Source organism: Eupeodes corollae, chromosome X, assembly GCF_945859685.1.
Source record: "Eupeodes corollae chromosome X, idEupCoro1.1, whole genome shotgun sequence".
NCBI lineage: Eukaryota > Metazoa > Arthropoda > Insecta > Diptera > Syrphidae > Eupeodes > Eupeodes corollae.
The window spans coordinates 6,026,213-6,050,515 of record NC_079150.1 but is presented as its reverse complement, the minus strand read 5'-3'; the positions used below and the strand labels follow the sequence as shown (position 1 = coordinate 6,050,515).

At 31.5% G+C, this 24,303-nt stretch overlaps 1 protein-coding gene across 4 annotated transcripts in view; it reads left to right on the top strand.

Moving 5' to 3' along the window:
- The window catches only part of LOC129953418 (paired box protein Pax-6), a 47,693-nt gene extending 32,717 nt beyond the window's left edge, over positions 1 to 14,976 (top strand). For 3 of the 4 annotated variants that reach the window (XM_056066629.1, XM_056066631.1, XM_056066628.1), the window contains 4 exons: positions 13,085 to 13,255; positions 13,312 to 13,614; positions 13,675 to 13,954; positions 14,062 to 14,976. In XM_056066629.1, coding sequence (XP_055922604.1) covers positions 13,085 to 13,255; positions 13,312 to 13,614; positions 13,675 to 13,954; positions 14,062 to 14,650 — 1,343 coding nt within the window. In that variant the 3' untranslated portion in view covers positions 14,651 to 14,976. The remainder of the gene's footprint in view (positions 1 to 13,084; positions 13,256 to 13,311; positions 13,615 to 13,674; positions 13,955 to 14,061) is intronic. The other variant, XM_056066630.1, reaches the window with a different exon arrangement.
- Positions 14,977 to 24,303: the final 9,327 nt, after the last annotated feature.

Sequence of the window (24,303 nt, the reverse complement as noted above, 5' to 3'; positions counted from 1 at the left end):
TTAATTAATTTGAGAACTTATAAAAAACAAGATTGTATTTTTCGAAGAACACAAAAAAAGCTTTGTATTTCTATAATATGGCCATTATACGTTAAATACTTTTTCTCAAGAACCAATAACACTAGCGACTTGATTTAAATTATATGTTATATACCAAATAAGTATAACTTTCAAAGAAACCAAATAACGTTTTTTTAAATCAAAAGAAACTGAACAAAAATAATAGTCACCTCAAATATTTTACGAACAAAAAATTATTTTATCTCCAAAATTTTATGCATCGAAGAATAACGTTTTTCACATCTGGTAATTGACATTTTTTTACAAATAAATAAAAACCTTAAAAAAATTATGTACTACAAATTGGTAAACATTGATTTTCAAAACAAATTTCTTTTCATTCCTTTTTTATTTAATTTCATATTATAGAAAATATAATTTTCAATATTCAGTAAAATTTTTACAAAAATCTAACAGTAATTTTTAAAGAAAAAGTTTACGACTCAAGTATTAGGAGAACATTGATAGATATTCCCTTCAAATTATTTGTCTCGCACTTCCACTTAATTCTTTTTTAAGGAATGCAAGTGGAACAAATTATTTCCACTTTCACGTACCTATACAATGTAGAACTTACATACTTTTCTTACTTATAAAAGTTGTAATTTTTGTCAACATTCTATATGTAGATACTAGAGCTCTCCCTGTTATAAAAATTAAATTTTAAAAAAACAAACTAATAATAATAAATCAAAGTGCAATCTATTTCAGAATAAACTCCCTTTTAGTAAAATCTTAACAAAAATATTACAGCAACTCTTAACTTTTATTACAAACACAAAAATCGAAAATATATCAATTTTAACTGAGGACATTTATGAATAATCAACAAATTTATTTAGCTGCATAGAATTCGTTCATTAATTATCAGTGCTGTTAAGATCCGGTAGTACCCGTGGCATAATTGTTAGTGGCTTGGACTGTCATGCTAGAGGTCTTGGGTTCGATCCCTGCCTGTGCCACCTGCCTCTTGCGAGGAATTGACAAATTCTCCAAGAGTAATTCTTGTCATGAAAAAGTGCTTGCTCAAATTAGCTGTTCGGATTTGGCATATGAACTGTAGGTCCCCTCCACTCCATCCCTTCAAATACTCGCACACAGAAATGATTGAAAGTTGTAAGTCACTAGGCCCTGGTTCTCTACGGACTGTTGCGCCACCTAATTTATTTATTTTAGTTAAGATCTGCTATTATATAAGACCCATGTACACGAATAATATAAGATTCGTAATACACGTAAAGAATCGTCTGCTCTGGTTGATACATTATAGTCTTTAAATAAAATATTAACCCAAACTAGTAAACTGTACAAAGCTGGTGTGCTTATGTTATTTTTTAAACGGGTATTTCATAGAACCTTAAGAAAATAGTTTTCCTTACAATTGTACAAACACGCAAAGCAAATATCAATTACCATATACAGTGTCGGTCAAAACTAAAGCACGAAATCGTTTCATTTTGGAAAAAGTCAAATAAAACTACAAATTAAGATATAAAATTATTTTTTTTTTATTTATTTTAAATAATAATATTATTTTCTTAAATTAACAGTATTTAGATTTGCTATAGTTATTTACATATTTAAAATATTACAAAATATTTAGAATTCTTATGAAAAACGATTGGACAAAACTAAAGCACATGTAGCCTATTTTAAAATAACTCATCTGTATGGTCTATATTTTACAGTTATTTAATGAGAACAACAAAAATAACTTATGATTTTTCCATTGCGACTAAGAAAAGTGAATTGTTCACCATTCCGTATCATCTGTTGTAAGCATTGCATCGATATTTTAAAATGGCTCGCGATAAGTACTCCGACGAATTAAAAGAAAAAATTGTGTCTGATTTCAATAATGGTGGATCAGTTACATTCATAAGCAAAAAATAAGGTATTAATCATTCAGTGATTTCCCGAGTAATTTCACGTTTTCGTGCTCGAGGAACAGTGCAAACTATTCATAGGGGTAGTAGACCGCGAAAAACTTCAAATCGCGAAGACAGAAAAATCGTCAGGGTTATTAAAAAAGATCCTTTCATATCATCGGAAATTATTAAAAAAGAATTGGGTTTAAAAATATCAAGCAGGACTATCCGGAGAAGAGCGGTTGATGTTGGCCTCCGATCATATCGAACAGCGAAAAAAAACATTTATTTCTGCGAAGAACAGACGTGCCAGACTTGAATTTGCAAAAGCACATTTGAACTGGCATGCGGCGAAATGTAGGACGGTCCTTTTCTCTGATGAATCGAAGTTCAATTTGAAAGGATCCGACGGATTTCATACAGTACGCAGGCCAGAAGGTAAACGTTTAAATCCTCGCTATTCAAAAGGAACAATAAAACACGGTGGGGGTAGTATTATGGTCTGGGGATGTTTTTCCTGTGAAGGAGTCGGACCGATCCACAGAATTAGAGGTAAAATGGATCGTTTCATGTATAGAGATATCCTTTAAAATGTCATGTATCATTATATAGAAGAAAACATGCCATTGAGATGGATATTTCAACATGACAACGATCCTAAACATACTGCTAAAGTTGTGAAGGATTGGTTAAATCAAAATAATGTTAAGGTAATGCAATGGCCAGCACAATCCCTGATCTCAACCCCATAGAGAATCTATGGGGAATTGTAGATCAGAGGATTGATCGCTATAATTGCAAAAACTAAGACTCACTTTTTCAACAGGCTCAAAGTGTTTGGAATAATATCCCCAGCCAGTACATAGAAAACCTTATCAACTCCATGGCGTATCGATGTGCTGCCGTCATAAAAAATAAAGGATATGCCACTAAATATTGAAATTTAAATAGTTTTAAAGATTGTGTTTGTGAAATGTGCTTTAGTTTTGTCCAATCGTTTTTCATAAAAATTTTAAATATTTTGTAGTATTTTAAATATGTAAATAATTATAGCAAATCTAAATATCGCTAATTTAAGACAATAATATGATTATTTAAAATTAAAAAAAAAAATAATTTATATCTTAATTTGTAGTTTTATTTGACTTTTTTCAAAATAAAATGATTTCGTGCTTTAGTTTTGTCCGACACAGGTACGCAATTTAAATCTTTTTGTTAAAAAAAATATCTAAATTTGCACTTTTCCTTTTCCTACCTACATACATACTCGTACTCGTACATAGGTACGTATAAGAAATACAAACAAATTCTTAATCCAAGTCTAGTTGTAGGTGACGGTGAATTATCAAACATCATACTCACCCTATAAAGTATGTGACACTTTTTTTCAGACCACTAAACTCAAGCGTTAATATATATTTTTGTATTCAAAGAGGCTTCCTGGGGTTCTAGTGCTTTCTGCTCATTTTCCCATTGTGTCCAATTACATTATAGCCTAATGCTCGATTATCAGCACCATCACACCAATGCATATACCGCATCATAGCGATGTCAAGACCCACCCTTTGTATCAAATCTAGATTCGTTTCCCTTCATTCACTGGGCCATAAAGCCAAATCTTTCGAACAACCCCAGAAAGTTCTATAGATATGTATGTCGCTCGAAATCAACTATTTTGGTTTGTTCAATCGCGACGCACGCACTTGCCCTTCTTGCACTTTCTTCCTGAATATATAATTTTTTTTTCTCTCTGTCTTTCAGGAATAAGAAAGAAATAAGGAAACATTTTTAAGAAAAAGGAACACTTCGTCCATTGTGTGTTTGTTGTTCAGGGGAAGGAAAATATTTTTTAGAATTTTAAATCTGAATTGATTTCGATTTCAAAGCAATGATTCTGGTCCGAAACGTGACATCTTCTTATAACACGAAGTTGTTTTTTTTTATCGTATATAAAGGTATATGTATATAATGTAATTTTTTGCTCTGTAGAAAAGTTTACGTATGGCTGAGTATTGTTTCAAATTAATTTTTTTTTGGTAAACATCGAAAGCTTATTACTCTTTTGTCTTTCAATAGGGGCTACGGAAATCTTTCAAAGTTAAGAAGAAAACAAAAGAATAGGTACAATTCAATTGAAGATTGTTTTTTCAATAATGGCGAAAAGGGTGCCACAGTGAATATTAGAGACATTCCTTTTGTCAATGAATTTAAATGTTTGATCCTGGTCTTAGAAAAACAGTTAGCACATATAGTAAAACCCCCGCTTAACTGTCAAACTATAGAATAAGTTCCTTTTATTTGAGGGCAACGAAATTCTAAGGAATTTTCAATACAAAACTTATCTTATATAAGAACCTTTCGGTAAGCTCATATTATCGAGTTTAAATTTTAAAATATTCTATAGGTTGAAATGGAAGATAGAAAAATTCCCTTTCCCTTTGAGCTTTCTTGTGTTTCTTGCGTTAAAATTTAAATATAATAATTTTAATCTACCACCGAAAGAATATAAGAATATGGTTATAGACCAGCTCACGACCTTTCAGAATTTGAAAACGTTTGTTTTAATTAGTTTTAAAGAACAACTACTTCAAGTCGATTTTTCAAATAACTTGTCCACAAATGGGGTTTGTTTTTAATTTGCTTGCTGTTTTTATAATAACCAAATGTCAATACAACTCAGGTCTAAAAGTTAATAAATACTTTGATACTTAAATCGAACCCTGTGTTGCACTCCGATCTTCAAAGTTGTGTGCCGATAAATTGTATGAATTGATGTTGTTTTGTTTTATCTAAAACATTTACTTTGTCCGCAAATTGTCAAATATTTTTATTTTATGCTCATACCAAGTTTCAAACTCTATTCGATATCAACTTTCAATCGTAAAGTCTGAGTATGGTATTTTGTGTATAGGTTTATATTACACATAACATGTAGGTACATGTCGTTTCTACATACTCTTTCCTTGTTGAAGATATTCTGAAGCCAAAAGGGTTTAGTTTACAATTTTTTTTTTCTCTGCTCACAGTTAATGTTTCGAACAATTGTAGCAATTCCTACAAGTGACGACATAAAAGTCAATATTTCGACAAAAATACTTAAGACAAATGACACTCTATTTACATTAAAGGTAAATGATTTCTTGGTTGTATAATTTTGTTTTTTTTTTTCTAGTAAATAACTATAAAACTTACTTAATGTAATTTTAAAAATAAAAGTGTCAAAAAAGTTAGACTTTGTTATAGATTAATATAATTTAGAGCAGCAAAAAACTTAATAACTGCAAATAAAATATATGGCTATTCAAGAACAAGATACATTAGGTACTTGGTACTAAAAGGTAAATTATTTTGTAATATAGCGTAAAATGTAATACAAAAATAATATTAAATTACATTTTTAAAAGGCAAAAACTGCTGTTTTTTTAATCATTGCTTTTGCTTCAATTACATTTTTTCAATTACGTGTAATTGTTAATTGAAATTCTTCAATTACACTTTTAAGTAACTGCAAAAGTACATATTTTACTATGTACAAATTGTGTGTTTCTTGTACCAGAGATCATGCCTCAAGTCCTGTATTTGACGTTTGCGTTATAATCTTACCAATATTAATTTGAGTACATACATATATGTACTCGTATATGTGGTAGGTATGAGGGCTATGGCAAAATGTTAAATTTTGTTTTAAAATACAGTACTTTTATTAAAAAATGCAATATTTGTCTGTTTAAAATTATGAGACTTAATTAATTGGAATAAGCAACAATAAAAAGAAGACATACACAAATACGAGTTAAAACAATGAAAAACCATATAATATTTAAACGATTCGTAAGACATTTAAGTAAAAACATGACAATACTCTTCAAACAACGAAAGCTTCAACATCATAATCTAGATAGCAAAAACTTAAAAGCTAAAAATCTCGAAACAAAATCAATTTTTTCTTAATAAAAGTCAGAAGGGTAAGAAACTAAGTTTCGGCGGGAGTTTGTAAAAGAAGATAAACAGGTTTTACTGAAAATATAAAAAGCCTTGCCAGCAGCTCTAGCTTGTAGTTCTATTTTTTGTTTGCTTAAAAAGTTATAATACTAGGTTTGTATATTCTTTTAAATACAATTGAACATTTATTATTTCTCTAAGGGGCTACAAATTTAAAACCTTAATTTTTGTTTTGCTAACTGTACATTGCTAAAAAACGAGCACTCAAACATGTCTAAAAAGTAAATTAAGCAAATTACGCTTAAACGGAGCTGTTAATTGGAATTACACATTGTTGATTCGACACCTCCATCAACATTGTACAGATGTCATATGGATTTAGCAAGTTGCTAAAAGTAAAAGTAGCCATTACGTGCTTTAAACAAATTGTTAAGAAATAGAAAGAGGTCAAAAATAAGGTACATAATTTTTTAAGCTTAGTAAATTGCTTGGGTTCGATCCCTGCCTATGCCATCTAAAGAAAAGCGCTTTCTCAAATAAACCGTTCGGATTCGGCTTAAAGCTTAAGGTCCCCTCCATCTTATAGAAAACAATACAGGAATGGTTGAGAGTTGTAAGTCACTAGCCCCTTGGGCCACCCAATTTATTTATGAAATGTGTGACATTGAAACAAGAAGATAAACATTTCATAGAATCTATTTGCGGTGAGCACAATCAAGATCCAAATACCCTGAGAGAAGCGATGATAAAAGTAGTAAAACAATTCAAAAACGCGTCGGGAATAAACCTTTTATCTAAAACATCTTTACAATAACACCTACTTATTTCATTTTACCAGAGTCAGTTAAAATAATAGACCAGATAATGTTTGTGGTAGACAATTATAATAGATAAGCACGGAATAATTATAAATGCAAGCTTAGAACACTTGTAGAGTATTCAGTTTCGGAAGATGGCTGAAAATTGTAGCCACATTATGTATGAACTTTTAAAATGGAAATTACAAATGTTGAAAGTACTATTATAAAAATATTCAGAGAGAATTCAATTCCTCAAAATAAAATAAAGAAGAGGCTGGGATGAAACCCACACTGATAACTTCTCATCCCGTCTGTGGGTTTGTCTTAACAAAAAAAATCAACTGACAACTTCTTTAAGGAAACAAGAAAACCTACAAAAAACAACTAAAAAAAAAAAAACTTATACTTATACTTATAAAACTTATAACTTTCTACTCAAGTATTAGGAGAACAAAGAAAGATATTTATATTGATCGAAATATTTGTGTGAGACCATTTCTTATAGGTTTTTTATAGGTTTTCGTGTTTCGTTAAAGAAGTTGTCGTATAAAACGATTTTGGAGATAGATAGATTAATTTTTTCTTCGTAAAATATTCGAGATGAAAATTATTTCTTCAGTTTTTTGATTTAAAAAAAACAACCGTTAGTTGACCTTTGACTTCACGCACATACAACACACCTCTCTTAAAATCTCTTATTTAGACTTCCTTGAAACATTGAGAAATGTCACAGAAAATGTCAAAACAAAAACAAACCAAACAAACAAAAGTGAAACAATGAAATGCGAAACGATATAAAACTAAACAACAGAAAAAGACTTTAAACGAACCAAACCCTGTACTGTGATATTGTGCCCAAATATGTTAAGGAAATAGCTTCTATAGAACGTGGAAAAACTCCAATTGTTCTAAAACAATTGATTAAGAACATAGGAAGATGACAAACTCACCTTATTTTTTGTTCAGGAAGCATTGAAAACTTGAAACATTACGTCACAAGTGGATCTAAATTAGGGGAACGAGAGCATATAGAGTGTGTTAGGAGCGATGTGATCGAAACCTCGTTTCATATACAGACAGCTCAACTATCAACCACTAAACTAATTGAAATCCGACCTTAGTACTACCCGTCCAAAATATCAATGGTAAAAAGTGTCAAATAAAAGCTCCTTAGCCTTAGAATGGTAGAGTTTTGAATCACTATAAAAAAATCAAGCCATATTATGAAATTGGAACGAGACGACTCAATAGCCATACTTAAAAGTACATTTATACTATTATTTTGTATACAAAATATAAGTACATACCAATAAATAAATAATTCATTATTTTCCACTAGAAGTTTTTATAAACGCCTGTACGGAATTGTAATTACTATCCTCTCTTGGAAGGATATTTCAGCAGAGTATCAGTTACAATATTATTTTGGGTGAAAAGTATTGTTTTTAAATAGCCAGCGTAGTCTTTTGATTTGAAACACGTGCAATAATGTTCCAGACCCCACTGATTTGAGTTTTCTGGTTAGTACAGCTAGGATTTGCTAAGTGTTGATACGTAACAAAAAACTATGACACATAATATGTAAAATTAAACTCCGAGTATTCCAGACAAAAAGCTGTTAATATTATGTGAGCAAAGAAGAAAATACAATTGCAAAAAAATATGTAGGTAATGAAAAACATTCCCACCCAAGAAATTATACGCCAAAAATACTAACAACTTAAACTCGTAACCTATGATTAATATACTCATATCTACACATCCGTATAATTCATGCAAAAGAACTAAAAACCCTTTTACTTCTCATGAGATATTTGAAAACAATTCCCTCTTAAACTATCTGTATATCCACCCTCATTAATTTAAAGATACATAAATACTCATCACCACATTTTAAAATCACGTATTCTGATTGCTCCCCTGGCTTTCTCCCTTATGTATTAATAACAGCATTTTACACCCACAAAACAAGCTTGTCATCATCATTTCCTTAGTTAGACTAATATAGAACAGATAATCACTAGACCAACATAACAGTCGACCGTGAAAAAACCCCTTTGGACCGAATTTTATTAGAATCACAAAAACGATTGTAATCGCATGCCTGTAAAATGTATCTTCTTTTATATCTATTTATTTAATAAATTAGATTTCCACAGGTTATAATAATGTTTTGGATTAGATTAACCGTAGTCTTTTTTGGCCCAGGGGATTTGATTTTTCTTGATTCATCCCCCAAATAACATACACAGTAAGACCCTCTCGTAATACTAGAATTCTGAATTTAAATTTGAACTAGAAATTTGATCATTTGGAATGGGAATGGGAATGGCAGGAGCAGATATTTTTCTATAGAGGACCACAAATTCGGTGATACACAGTGTCTCTTTGAAAAAGATAAAACAAAAAAAAACTCCGGATTAGTTATCTGTCAGCGATAGGTATCTTAACATGAAAAGAATGACATGGATAGAAATTATAAAGATGCTTCTGTTTCTGCTGTTGTTAAACCATCACGTTGTAGATTCTCTAACATCCTTTTAATTCCAGTGAATTTAAACGGCACGCACGTCACAGTGGGGTTTGCGTTTCGTCTAGTAGGATACTGGAAGAATTATCTGCTTATAAGTCTTTTTACACCATGTCGATTGATTTAGTCGATTATTATTTTGTGTTTAATGATAGAAGCGCAAAATTGAAACGATTTAGGAATTTTTTTAGCAATATACTAAGCTTAAAAGATGATGTACCTAATTTGAAACATTTTTAACATCATACTATCTTTTAACAATTTGCTAAATTTAAAATCAAGGAATGGCTAATTAAACTTATAGAAATTTGCTAAATACATATGACATATGTAAAATTATTCTTATAAGAGCAGTGCATGCAATTTTCCAGTCAACAGTTGGGAATTCCAATTAATAGGCCGTAGCGTATTCGCTTCGTTTATTTTAACGAACTTTCACTTTTTAGACCTGTTTTAATGCTCGTTTTTTAACAAAAGCTAACAAAAAATTTACAAGTGATCAAGACGAAAAGATAGATTTAAAATTTTTAAGTCTCTTAGTAAATCAATACAAAATTTAGAAAATTGCTAACTAGCAAATTGTTAAACCCTTAAGAATTGGTTATCAAATTTTTGTTCGGGAAAGTCGTCTTTTTTTCACTTTTTGTCCCACTGTTAATGACGATTATTCCAGAATCAAATCTGTAAATATCTTTAGGGTTCTTTTTTCATCGGGTAATAACCCATGGTAGTTGAAGTTTGCCCTTCAATGTGGTTAAGGTTTATTTAATCTGTTCTTGTCAACTTCTTTTAATCTTTCTGTGTGATGAAAGCTATAAAAAGTGGTTGGAAAGTGTTAAGTATGCATATATAGTAATTTTTAAAGCACGAAACACATCAGCACGTCATTTTCATCTTAGAAAAAGATTGTTTGTAAATGTTGCTCTAAAGATGAGAGCCGAATAATAATGGAATTTTTCTGGACTGATTGGCACAACGGTATGCGCCATTGTTGACAATATTTGGGTATTTGGATATAGTTAACAACAAGGAAATGTTTCCCTTGGTTTAATTGTTGAAGACAAATATGTGTGGGTAGGTTTATTGGAAATATAACAAAGATAACGTTTTTGTGCTACAGCTAAGTGTATGTATGTAAGCCATGATTTTCGAGATCTAATTCTGAGTATGCCATTATTGCGACGGGTGTTTTTTAGGGGTATAGAACTTAAGTTTGGCAAAACTATTTTAACATGCGGCCATTTTGTCAACTATCAAGTGATTTGCTTTTAGTAGTTTGGTTATGAAAAATTTATTTTGAAAATCATGTTTTTGGTTGTATGGTTCGTCAATTAAAAAAACTGCCATATTTGGAGTGTTGTTAATCCTTAAATTCTTGGAGACACTGTTGCGTTAGCAAGAACTAATTGTTCGGTGTGCTTTATGGGTATGTGGAATAATTGGTTCGTACTTCTTTAAAAACGATGCTGGACAGAAAGTTACTATCAATAGTGACCGCTTTCATCATCATCGTCATCTGGACACCAATGATGTACAGGAGCAAGTTCAACAATATAGTCATGGAGCACCATGATACACAACTCGTACTTGAATAAAACTTTTAGTTACTGTATAAAGATATTATCCTGAAATGATTGACCACTTGGATGACAACATCTACCGTGATCTTGCCGAAATACGGCCACAAATTATGGAAAAAATCGTTTTTGATAAAAGAACAAATTCAAAAATGTGTTGTATTATTGCTTCTTATCGATTCATGAAATGAAACCAAATTATAAATCATTACTGCCATTTGGCCCATCGTATAATACGTGAGTTTTCCTCGTAATGCAATGACAAATAAATCTCCCTGGATTTTATTTATCGCAATACTCGATATTAATATGAACATTATATTTTTAAATATTATTATATTATTTAAATCATACAAATAGACATATGCGAGACATGATGAGACGAGACTACCGTCTCAGAAGAGAAAAAAGCGAGACCAAAATGAGACTCAGTTATAGGCAATATAAAATTAAACTAGCAAAAGTCTCGTCTCGTGGCCGGCCCTAATGTAAATACATACAAAAGTGAAAACCTATTCACATCAGCTTTTCAACCCATCTGTACTCCATACATTTCGTTTCTATACACTTGCTCATTTTAAAATTTGAAAATATTAAAAAGTAGTTTATAGGTAGCTGTATACCTATGTACGTATTCTGTAAATTTGTATTCATGTATATATATTTTTATTTTCCCCCCTTACAAAGAGAAATAATGCATAACATTTAAAGTGAAACGAAAATGAACCACGTTACAAAAAAATGGCAAACTTTTATATTCTTTTCTTATCACAAGTTTCTGCTTGGATAACTTTTCCACCTTCTGTGTTCATCGACTGCTTTTATTATAATGAATGACTGTTATTCACGTCCTACAGTATCTACATAAATATATGTAGGTACAGTTGAATGTTCTATACGGATCTCCAAGTAAAAATGTTCCTGGGGGCACTTGATTTGTAATCGCACATATAATAGTGAGGTTAATTAAATTTACCAATATTTAATGGATTGGAAAATAAAATAAACTTAAATTTAAGTTTTCTGAATTAATTGCATAGTAAGTAAATAGATGTTTAGATATAATATTTTCGGAATTTAGAAAAATTATTTTGTAATCAGACAATTTAGGTACCAATAGAACTGAAAATCTATCTAACATAATAAGTCCTTCTTCTTTGGTTCTGAAGCAATCTGTATTACTATATTGCAACCAAAGGTATTAAAAAGAACGCTTTTCCACTTCAAATTTAGGGGACTAGTAAAAGACCAAAACCCTGTTGCAGCTGCCTTTTCGTCATAAGCCTCGAGCAGTGTAAGCTTTGCTTTCCCTGATTTTTGTATACCTATTTTCTGAAGGCACGAAAATAAAATAAATACAATTTCGTGCATACCCGCTTTGCCTGAAATTACATTTTGTGCATAGCAAAAAGGTAGGTATACATAGGTAGGTAACATATCTAACTATGTATGTACGCGCAAGGCAATGCTTTTTTATAAATGTCCCTCGATATTTTCTTTTTGATATAAGCATTAACAAAGGGTTGTCATTTACAAAATGTCGTCATTGATAGGCCATGGGCAGGGTATATGTACATACGAAACTCATTTTCGTTCCGATTTTTCTTTTGTCTGATTTATTGGAGGAATGCTAGAAAAATTATCAGATCGAACAAAACAAAACAGTTTAGGGATTCATGTTCCCCTTGAAAAAGGAAATTTTTGAGAACTAAATTAACGTTGTCATACAAATTTTAGCGCATTGCGGTTTTGTTGTTCTCCATTTAAAATTGTTACGAAGTCATACATAAATACATTTATATAAAAAAGTAATACGTTTTACCTACGGTAGTTAAAACGGTGATCTATCAAAACTAAAATTTAATTTTTTTCCATGTAACTGGGTCTTTAAAGAAATTTTAAATATTAAATGTTTCCATTAACGTTACGTTTTAATTTTAAAGATTTGTATCCTATTTTTAGGAAAAGCTAACAGAGTTTTAAGCTCATTTTGGAAATCTATATATACTCGTTTGTGCAGTTCTGTCTCCTGTCTGCAACGCACCTACAAAATAATGCTCCTGCCCAACCCTTCTATAGGAGTTAGCTTCTGGGCTTATATTTATATTGACATTTTTTTTTTCAAATTCATTTTAGAAGTTAGATATCTCTTTCCCTATAACTTTTTAGTTGTCCTATGGATAGTACGCTTGTTTGATTTTGGGACTTCAAATTGAAAGTGGTCCATTTGTCCTATTCTATCATATTACTTGTATGTCAATTAAATATTAAAAATAATTTGTTTTATTTAATACATTTCTTTTAAAGAACTCGATGGCCATCATTCAGATGAAACAGGTTCAGGTGAAGGGGATAATTCGAATGCTGGTTCAAATTTAGGTGCCAACGACGATGATCAAGCTAGACTTATTTTGAAGCGAAAATTACAGCGAAATCGTACGTCATTTACCAACGATCAAATTGACAGTTTAGAAAAAGGTTTTTATTTTAAATTATGTACATTTTTATATATATTTACAAAATAACAATAATAGAATTTGAACGAACACACTACCCTGATGTTTTTGCCCGTGAACGACTAGCTGCAAAGATTGGTTTACCTGAGGCACGAATTCAAGTTTGGTTTTCTAACCGACGCGCTAAATGGCGACGCGAAGAAAAACTTAGAAATCAACGTCGTTCCCCTAATAATAATACAACAGCAACAACTTCAACGTCTTCAACAACACCTGGTGTCAATGCTTTAGGCAGCAGTGGTGAAAGTGGCAGTAATGGCAGTGGCAGTATTGTCGGATTGGCTACCAATAATAATCCAACAGCAATCAGCGGCGGAGGTGGTAAGTTTACTACTAATAACCATCAAGCATTCCAACTCTACTCATTTGGTCGTAATGCAGCCATCAATTCACTGACAGATCTCAGTCCACCACCATCATTGAATAATAGCGGTACACCGACATCTTCCGATCATCATCTGATGCATCAACATCATCAATCTCAAAGTAGCAGGGGCCTGCTAGGTTCGAGTTTGGGATTAAGCAACTCTCATCATCTTACACCATCGGCTGTTCAATCACTTTCACCGCGCTTGAATTTGAATAGTGGATTCAGTAGTACAATGGGAGCGATGTATTCAACAGTGCATCACCCTCCAATGCCAATGAGTGACTCTTACAGGTGAGTTTCTGTTTATCCTTCTTTTGAGAGATTTAAAAAAGAAAAAATATTTTTTCTCTTTATTTTTCTGTTCTTTTTTCTGTCTGTATTCTGTTGGTTAAATACAGTCCAATGTCATCGATGTCATCGTTCACACATCCATCGATCACATCCATGCCCTCATCACCCAATATCGGTATCGTTCCATCGGGCATTTCAGCAGCATCAGCTACGAGTTGCTTGCAGCAGCATCAACGCGATCTCACTCCACCATCTCTTTATCAATGCCATATGTCACTGCGTGGACCCATCCCTCCTCCCGTTGGGAGTTCATTTTCACCTCACAATTCCAATGCAAGCAGCGGTGGAGGAAGTGTTGCCCCTGGCAATGGCGGTGGTTCCTCTTCTTCCAACTCCGGGATACCACCACCCTCACTTTCACATTCTTCTGCACCATCCCACTCGCACCCAGCTGCTGCAGCGGCAGCTGCAGCTGCCGCAGCTTATGACTCACTTGGTCTCAGTGGCTATGGGCCACCACCGCATCCGCCACCAACTACTCCTAGCGATGGTCGTCACTCATCATGTAGTCCACATCAAGGCTATCAAATGGCAGGTTCTGTTGCTCAATCCACTGCCTACTCTTCGGGAAACAACAACAACAGCAGCACAGGTAAACAATTTTTCGCGTCATGTTTCTATTCACCATGGGTCTAAGGCCCGCCTCCCAACAAACACCCTTCCGATCAAAACATTAATTTTGAATATTATATTCAAAATCAAAAACACAATTTTACGAAAATGGTTGTGCGAGTTTTATGTAACAAAAAGGCACAAATATTGCAACAAAAATTAATTACATTCACAAATACATATTTTTCAAATAATGAAGCAAACATTAATAATTTGGTGCTACGGACAAAATTTGCACAAGATATTATTTTTTAATATATATTTAAGCGTGTTGTATTTAATATTAATTTTAAAAAAGAGCATAAAAAAAGGTATGAAGAAAATGTTTCTTTTTCTGTATTTATTTATTATGATAATTTTATTTAATAAAAAATATCGTACATTTGGTTAAAAACACATAAAATAAATTATGCTGCGAGCATCTAAAATTGAAAATGAAAAACGGAATGCTCAGTAAACCAGAAAGGCCTGTTGCGATTATGTTTAGCAAACCTATGCCAGATAGTGGCATAACTTACTTATGTCCAGCCTGTCCTTATAGTATCTCCAATTCGAACCATCTTCTAATCCAGACTTTTTAGCTTAAGAAATATCTTGAAGAACTAAAGCTTCATAATGATCGACAATATGCTCCATTAGTAATCTCATTCCTTATCTTACCGAACAGTGGAACAAATCTTTGCATAGTTTTTGAAATTTCAGGGGCATTTGTTCTTCATTGGATAAGAAATTACTTTTCGGACTGTTAAATAAAAAAAAAGTATTGCAAGGGTTCGCATGTTATACATTTAGGTGCTCTCCAAAGAAGACCAAGTTCTTAAATACTCGTAAATATAACTTAAGAATAATAAATTCGTATACAATTTTCTTCAAATAATGTATTTTTGGCCGGAAATGTTGCTAGCTTACGTGGTACAGCGTGTCAACCCTTGTGTCCCTGTTCGAAATCTTGAATCATGGCTTATTTTAACCCCCTCTACACCTTACACATCAAACAAAAAATTTAAAATTGTAAAAAGAAATTAAATTTTTGGTCGAGACTTCGCTTTTCTAATTGTTTGCTCGCAGCTTTATGTATATCACATACCTGTTAAACATATGCAAAAACAAGATAATTTATTAATTATCTAGAGATTTAGAACAAACTTATGCTATTTAATTTCAAGAATAAAATAGGTATTCAAAATACTGAAAACCTAATACCTATGTATATAAAATGTATAAATTATAAAAGTATTTAATTTTTACCTACCTTATAGACAGTCAAAAAAGGTCCGGACTTAAAATGAAGAAAGGCCAGTTCATTAACATTCGTGTCCATATACCAAGTCATAATGAATTAGTGTTAATTAATATTTTACCATGTGTAGTTAGAACATTTGATTTGGGAAGTTATATTGAAAATGGAATAAGTACATATGTGTAAAGTAATAAAGTTTGAGATTTAGATTTAAATTGTTCATTACATTTATTTTGGACAATTATTGATGCATATCAAAATTTTTTTACTTAGTTCTTTCCTTAAATAAAATGTGTAATTATGTGTAAGTAGCAATACAAAAATTGACCTTGTATTTCAATACTAAATTATGAAAAGCCATTGTTTGGACTTTCTTCATTTTCAGTTTGGAACTTGCAACAAAGGACACTCTGTACATATATATCAATCTAAAATCACTATTCATTAAATTTAAAAAAAAAAAACGGTTTCCTTTACATTCTCCGACTATTTATTTATTTTATGAAATTAAATAAAACAAAAACATACAAAATAATAAAATAATTTAAATATGAATTTAAAAAGCTCAAAGCGTATTTAACTTTTAAACTAAAATAAATAAATTAAATATTGTCTTAATATTATTAAAAACTTAAAGTATAAGACAAAAAAAAGTATAGTTTTTGTATAGAAAATAAAATCTTACAAAATATCATATTTTGGATTGAGAACTAACTTAATATAAAAAATAAAACCTAAAACATTTGTATGAATCTATTTGTTGTATACAAACTAAATCAATGCAGAACAATTTTAAAATGTAGTTAATATATTTTAATGCATTAATCAAAAAAAAAAAACAAACAATTCCAGTAAAGCATAACCTAATAAATTAAAAAAAAAAAAAGTATTCAGCAAAATTCACTCACATCCGATTACTTAGATAATAAGATAAAATAAAATATAGATTACTATGAAAAAATATATTGCCATAAATAATTTTATTTTGAACTCTAGTTAAACTTTAGTTAAATAAAAACAAAAATGTATAATTTTTAAATTTAAAAATTACATAAAACAAATTAAAAATGTGTACTTAAGTAACAAAAAAAAATATGTAAGAGCACTCAGACTAAAAAACTAAAAATAATTCTACTAAAAATAAAAAAGAAATAAATAGAAACGTATTTTAAAACTAATTGTTTTATTCTTTTCTTGAATCTCTGATCCCCACAATACACCCTCCGTCCATTATCCCACCCCCATGACAGCGTATGTATTTGTGATAATTATGTTTATCGCTTTGATTTCATCTCTGCAATGATTTAATCACAATATATATCGTTTCATATAACATCAGGAGAAGCAGCAAACAAATTAAAAGTACACACACGTTGTGTCACATGCCATTCGACATTTTGATTATGACATCCATTATTCCCATCCTCATAAGAAGTGTAAGTACAAACAATAACAATCATCCCTGATAATAATCTCCGACTTCAAAAAGGCGAGAAGAGAACAATAATTTTGTTTTTAATATAAAACTGAAAAAGAAGTACATACACATAATTCAAGAAGTATCAACATAATAGGAGGAGATAACAATCGGGATTTTTCTGATTGTTGTATGAGTTTTTGATAGTGTCTTCATGTCTAGTTTTCGAGAGGGGTTGAAAAGCACAACAGACACAGGGATTGATTTTTATTTTGCCTCTCGTTGAATTTTGATTAAGAACTTCTCATACACTCTAATTGACCTTGCATACGAGATACAAGTGGCGCCACATACACCTACAATATTATTGCATAATATTCAACACCCCCTTCCAAACGTTCAATAAATTAAAAAACCAGTATGATCGCGACAGGTTCAAAAACAATGATAGTGTTGTACAATATTGAGCCTACTGCTCAATGTTTCAATACTATCCCCACTCATATTATACTGAATGATTATATTGTGCAATATTATCGTAGATGTTATACATATACATTTAGCATAGTCCGCTCTGATTAATGAAGTGTAAGAGGTAAGCAAATTGTCCAGGGTAGACTCGACTTAAGGTAAATAGCGATTATTGGGAGTCATAATTAACTAACACAGCTTTGATAGATAAATGTGTTCAACACAAAAAACATGATACATACTTATGATAACTGTACAACGAATGTGAAAATTTTTACAGGGGACCTGTTTTTTTTTTAAAGGGATAATGCTTAACCTATTATGTAAAGACGCAGTGCAAGCACAAGGAAAGGGAGAGGGGGATTCAAAGGAGGTGTCGGTGAACATTGGTTTTGAATTCCCGAACATTGGAATGATTGGGAAAGACAGACTGTGGCAAGCCATTCCACACTCGCGTAGTAAGGCTAAAGAACGAATCTCTGTACTGGGCAGTATGACCGAAGTTAGGCTCGTCATGTAAAATTTGGTCCGTCCAATATGAGCGTTGAAGGCGTTCCTGGCTTGCTTGAATTTAGTCCGGTTTTCCTCAGTTGCATGGGCTTTAAAACAACGGAAACTTAGTTTTTGAACTCTAATAACCTCTTTACAGTTAGCATGGAACCATGCGTTTTCCTTATAGGTCTAATGCTTTTAACCCTATTCTTGATAAAAGTTCTCATTCCCAAGAGAATCAAACTTGTGATCGTATAAGCGCTGACGTCAACGCAACGTCACTATCGAGAAAGCATAGTGACCAGTTCAAGATCCTAAAATAATTATTGAGACCGTCCCAGTTGGTTTTCTCGTTTTGCAAAACGGTTGTCTAGGAGAGTTTTGACACGAGAAACGAAACAATTCTTTGGATGGAATCAGAGAAAAAAATGTTTTGAACAAATCGAAAAAACGTGACCACATTCATGAAAAACACAGAAATTGAGAGAATGGAATCTCATCACTTGGTTGTTGTAAATGAACTTAAGGGTGACTTAGCTTAGCTGGTCTACAACAACGATGTGACTTGTCTAAGCGGAAGGAGGTTGCAATGTTGCATCTGATGCTGTTCTTCTCGGTATACCTCAACTGCCAAACGAAGACTTTCAATTAGTCCTAAACCGCATCTGCCTTGCGATTGAATGTGTACCTCCCACTGTAAAAGCTGCTTTCCGATTGCAATGTAAAAATAATACCATCTACGACGACGCTCCGATCATACTTAAATCTAATTCGCCACACTTAAGAAACTTGGTGCTAAAATCTGCTGCTCTCTTTCACAAAACACACAAAAGAGCACTACATCTTGACGACACGGGAATAAATGGGCAAGGAAAGAAACAAATAAAGTCAACCTGCATCCGCATGCAAGCTTTCCTCCAGCTTTCCTCTTATTAAAGTGTATACACGCTCTGGTTCTGTTTACTTTAAAGAGAACGAAAAGGAAATTGTTGTTGATGTGTATTGTCATCAACAACTATACAACATTGAAAAAAGAAGAATTTCACCAGCACTCAACATGATGAACAAATTTGTATTGTATTATTTCGAACTACGTTAAAAATGTTGAGTGGGTGAAGTGACGGTTTCAAGGTTGCTCATATCAATGCTCAGAGTTTGATGAAAAAGATTGATGAATTTAGATTATTTTTTGAAGATTCGCAAATCGACGCGATCTGTGTTTCAGAAACTGGGTTCTCGGCATATGTGAAAGATGCAACATACTCTCTTAGCGGACATATTATCTTGCGTTCTGATAGTAGCAACCGCGTAGGAGGTGTTGCTATATATGTTAAGAAAAACCATATGTGTAAGAAGTTATACTATTCGTCATCCGGCTCTTCCTACGAGTATTTTTTTTTAGGTTAAAGGCAGTGAAGGTAATCATCTCTTGAGAACTATCTACAGACCTAATAGGTATCTCGATTTGGAACAAATCTATAGATTTATTGAAGAAATTACTGTGTCTATTCAATCATTATTATATGCGGTGACCTTAACTGTGACCATTTAACTGACATAAGGTTAATTGAAAACATGAGATCGTTCGACTTGCACGCAGTGAACAATACTCAACCAACCCAATTTTACCAGTCATCCTGTACACTACTAGATCATTACTATGTAGGTACATATGTAAGTGAAAAATTGTTTAATCAAATTTTTGTCCTTGCTTAAGTATTCACGTAGTCTTATTTTGACAGTAGTAATATGGATTAAGGTAGTACCCGTAACATGATGGTTAGTGCGTTGGACTGTCATGCAAGGGGTCTTGGGTACAATCCCTGCCTGTGCCCTCTTAATTTAAAAAAAATAATTTTCGCGGGTACTGCCTCTTGCGAGGAATTGACAAATCCTTCAAGAGTAATTCTTGTCATGAAAGAGTGCTTTCTCAAACTAGCCGTTCGGATTCGGCCTTAAATTGTAGGTCCCTTCCATTCCTGACAACATTACTCGCACACAGGAATGGTTGAGAGTTGTGAGTCACTAGGCCCTGGTTCACAACGGACTGTTGCGCCACCCCATTTGATTTTGAATAGTGATTAAGATCTACCAAGGATAAATCATTTTTTTTAGACCCAGCTTATTAAAATGCAAAAGAACTTGTGCACATACCCCACCTTGTTTATCTTTTTTTAACTCAAATTATGTGTTTAAAATTAAATTTTTCAAAAACTATTCAACGTTTTGACTTAATTTAAAAAGAACCTAATAGAATGTTGGCTTTAAAAAATGTATAGTATTTTATTGTAGGTTATTTTTGAACATTTTTGTTCTTAAAAATCCGTTATAATATCTTGTCGCCTAAGTTATCGTACCCCTGCCTACATTGTGATGTAATACCGAAAAATGATGCACTCAAAAACATCAAACAATTGCATGTATCAAAGATTAACGATTTTGGTTAAGTTTTGAAAAAAATCGAATTAACAATTTAAAAAAAAAAATGAAACCCAAAAAGAAAAAAAGTTGGTAAGAAATTATTTTTGATAAGATTAGATTATTAGTTCTTGAGAAAACTTAAAAAACAAAATAATGTTTCTATAGGGGAAGCTTTCTCGAACATATGTTTTATATTGAAAGAAGGCAAATAAAGAAAAAAATTAAGTGAAAATTAAAAAAAACTATCGGTTTATTTTTGAGAAAATTTATATTTTTGACTAAAAAAATTGTATGGGAAAAAACTATCTGTTTATTTATGAGAGAATTCGTATTTTCGATTTTTGACGAAAAACATTGTATGGGCACTACTGTTAATTTTACTAAAAAAATAAAAAAAATGCCTAAAGCGAATCGGCTCAATTAATAACGAACAAAAAATGATTTTATTTCCAAAAATCAAACTATATCATCATATGCAAAATATAGTTGGTGGTTTTTAGTTCTTTTTTTTTGAAAAAATTTAACTGTTTTAACAAACCGCGAAAACCTACAAAAGCAACAAAAAACTGATAACAAATGGTTTTCGACTAAAGTATTATTTATCTAACACAAAATATTGCTATGAATATTTTGTTAAAGTTTAAGCAGGACAAATTTATTGAAGGGATTAAAAGTTAAATGTTGATATTGAAAGTCTTTTACTGCTCTTCCATTTTTTTTGTATGTATCTAAATATCAATGATTAAACCTAAAAAGTTACCAATAAGCTTAACTATACCAAACTAATATTTATTTCATGATATATGTTAGTAGTTTTTGTTTTTGTTAAACTGAAAGCCTGTAACATTTGTTATTTTCAAATCAAATAAATCGTTCAATCTGGCATACTTAATCATAATCAGTACCTTAATCTTAAATTATTTTGTAAATTGTTAATTTTTATTATATAACAGCTTAAAAATAACTTCTCTCTCAATGTTTAAAATGTATATATAACCGGCAGACGGCTTAATAGCCATGCTTGTAAATCTTTAAAATGTAAGTGAGCCTGTATTTTTTTTGTGAAGAAAAAATAAAGATAATAATAATAATAATAATAATAATAATAAAAGTTATTATTTATCAGTGTTGGTCTCAGCCCGTCTTTTTTTCTTTTCCTCAATTTAGCGGCAATATATTTTTTTGTTTGCCTCGCTTGTGAGATTGAAAATATTGCAACCATCTCTTTTCTTCAACATTGTTTTCAAATTAATTTCTTTAATCTCCAAAAAAGATTTTCAACACCCAAATTCACATAAAATGTAGTTTTCATAATATTACTATAGGTTTTCTAAACAATGATATCTATTTTTTTTTAAATGAGTGAGATCATCATCATCAAAAATACCTAGCTTCCAAGTTACATACAAAACAAAATTTAGAACAAGGGTCTCTCAAAGTAACTCTGGTTGCCCGTTACACCTTTACCAATTTTTGAAAATTGTTTTCAATTGGGATTTTGTTCTGTGTGTAAGTAATTAAGGATGCATTGGTGGGCTAGACTAGATTCAATTGTTTTTCGGAGAGGGTTTATGTTTAGAAATTAAAACACAAGTAAAAGCTTCGGTACATATTAATGTATGACATTTATTTAAATTTCTTCTCCATACGAGTATGTAAGAAAATAAAACACAAATTGTCGTTGCAAAACCAGATGCGGGCCAAAAATCGTTCACTGTTTGTAGGGGGTTGGTTGATAAAATTAATTTTAAAGAAATATTAAAAGAGTATGTATTTGGTTAACCATGATGATTCCACAAAATCATTATATTTCCAAAAAATAAAAATTATTTCCTTGAAGGTCTTATCGATTTCTTTACAGCTTCTTCTGGGGAGAATCAAATTAAGCTCCTTTTGACAACAGGACCGATTATTAATGATTTTTGAAATTTTAGCAAACTACTCGCTTGCCTTTACCAATATATCTGGAGTCATTGGATTCCAATTTTTTCACGAGATATCCACATACAAACCGACCGATTGTGTCCAAAAAATGGAAAACAAGGACATTTCTGCGCACTATCAATTAAATAAGTTACGATATTGTGTTTTTCCAAAATATTATTAGAATGCAAATACTATATTAAATGTTAATACTATAATACCCCTTTAACCTCCTTGGATTTCCGCATATGTAAAATCATTAAAATACGTCAATAGCACCGAATTAAAGGCCACCCGTGGTGCTTTATGAAAATTGCAAAAGAGCACCCAGCTTGATAGGTTGGTTGAGAAAATATAAATCGGTGTGAACCTGAATGTATTGCAAAGCTACTACTGGAAACATAAGAAAGCAAAACAATGGCAACAAAATGGTACTCCTTTTTTATCTTGGCGGAATTCTTTTTTATTTGTTTTTATTTTGAACATTGACATTGTGGATGGAAAACTCGAGGAAATGTATACTATACAGTGGGAATCATTAAATTGAAAATAGAAATGCCAGAAAAAACTGCAAGTGAAAGGGTAGTAATTTTGTACCTTGCGAAGTAAGATTTATGAAATAATTGGGTGCGCCTTTTGGTGCTGTTATGTAATCTGCTATAAGATACCTTATTCAAGAATTCGAATACATGCCACCAAAAAATTGAAACGAAATTCATTGCATTCTCCATTAAAAATCCTAGTAGTATTTGTGGCATATTGGTTAGTGCGTGGAACTTTTAGGGCAAAGGTCCCACCCAGTCTGTTCCAACTCAAAAGTTTGATCACTTCAGAGTAATAAACAAATCCTACAAGAACAAATATTCATGTCATGAAAAAGTACTTTCTCAAATTATCCGTTCGGATTCGGTAAAGATATAGCTGAGAGTTGTAAGTTGCCGGGCCTGTTTATTTATTAACGCTTAGAAATATAATTCATTAATTTTTTTTAATATAATGACAAATTATAAGTATGTACGTTTTCCAAAAACTTTTAATACCATATCCCACTGTTTGACATTGCTTGATGAATATGTATATCAATCAAGAATGTTTTCATGCTTTAAGAGTAACAAAACAAAAACGCGAACTTAGGAAAATTAAAACTGACGTGTTTTATATAAAGTTATTAAACAGATGGTGTGACGACATCGTCGTTGAACATGGAGCAGAACAAAAACAGAAAAAAAAGAAATATTATATAGGGCTGTGAATTGGATTCATTATTTAGAAAATACATTCAAGGAAATTTGTAATATAAAAAAAAACAATTAAGCAAATACTTTACTTTAGATATTCTAACATAAGTCAAAATTAATATTAGGAATGTTCTGTTTCTTGTAGGAAATCGGCAATCAGCTGAATAGAGGGAATGTTTGTTTACGTACGTTCGGGAAGTTTTTTTCGTCGTCCATAGCTCAAGAGCCAGTAGAGAACGGACTTTCAAAAAATTGAGTGGGTTTTTTTTTTTATCATAGCAATTTAATAACAGGTAAAAAATGTTGGTTAACCCAAAATATCTCATGAACCAATAACGCTAGCGACTTGAATTTAATTGTATATTATGTATTGTAAAAGAATTTATATCCCCTTGAGTGCGCGCATAATGTAAAAAACAGGTATATTTTTGGAAACAAATCCAATAAAAAGTTTTTTATATAAATCAAAAAGTCT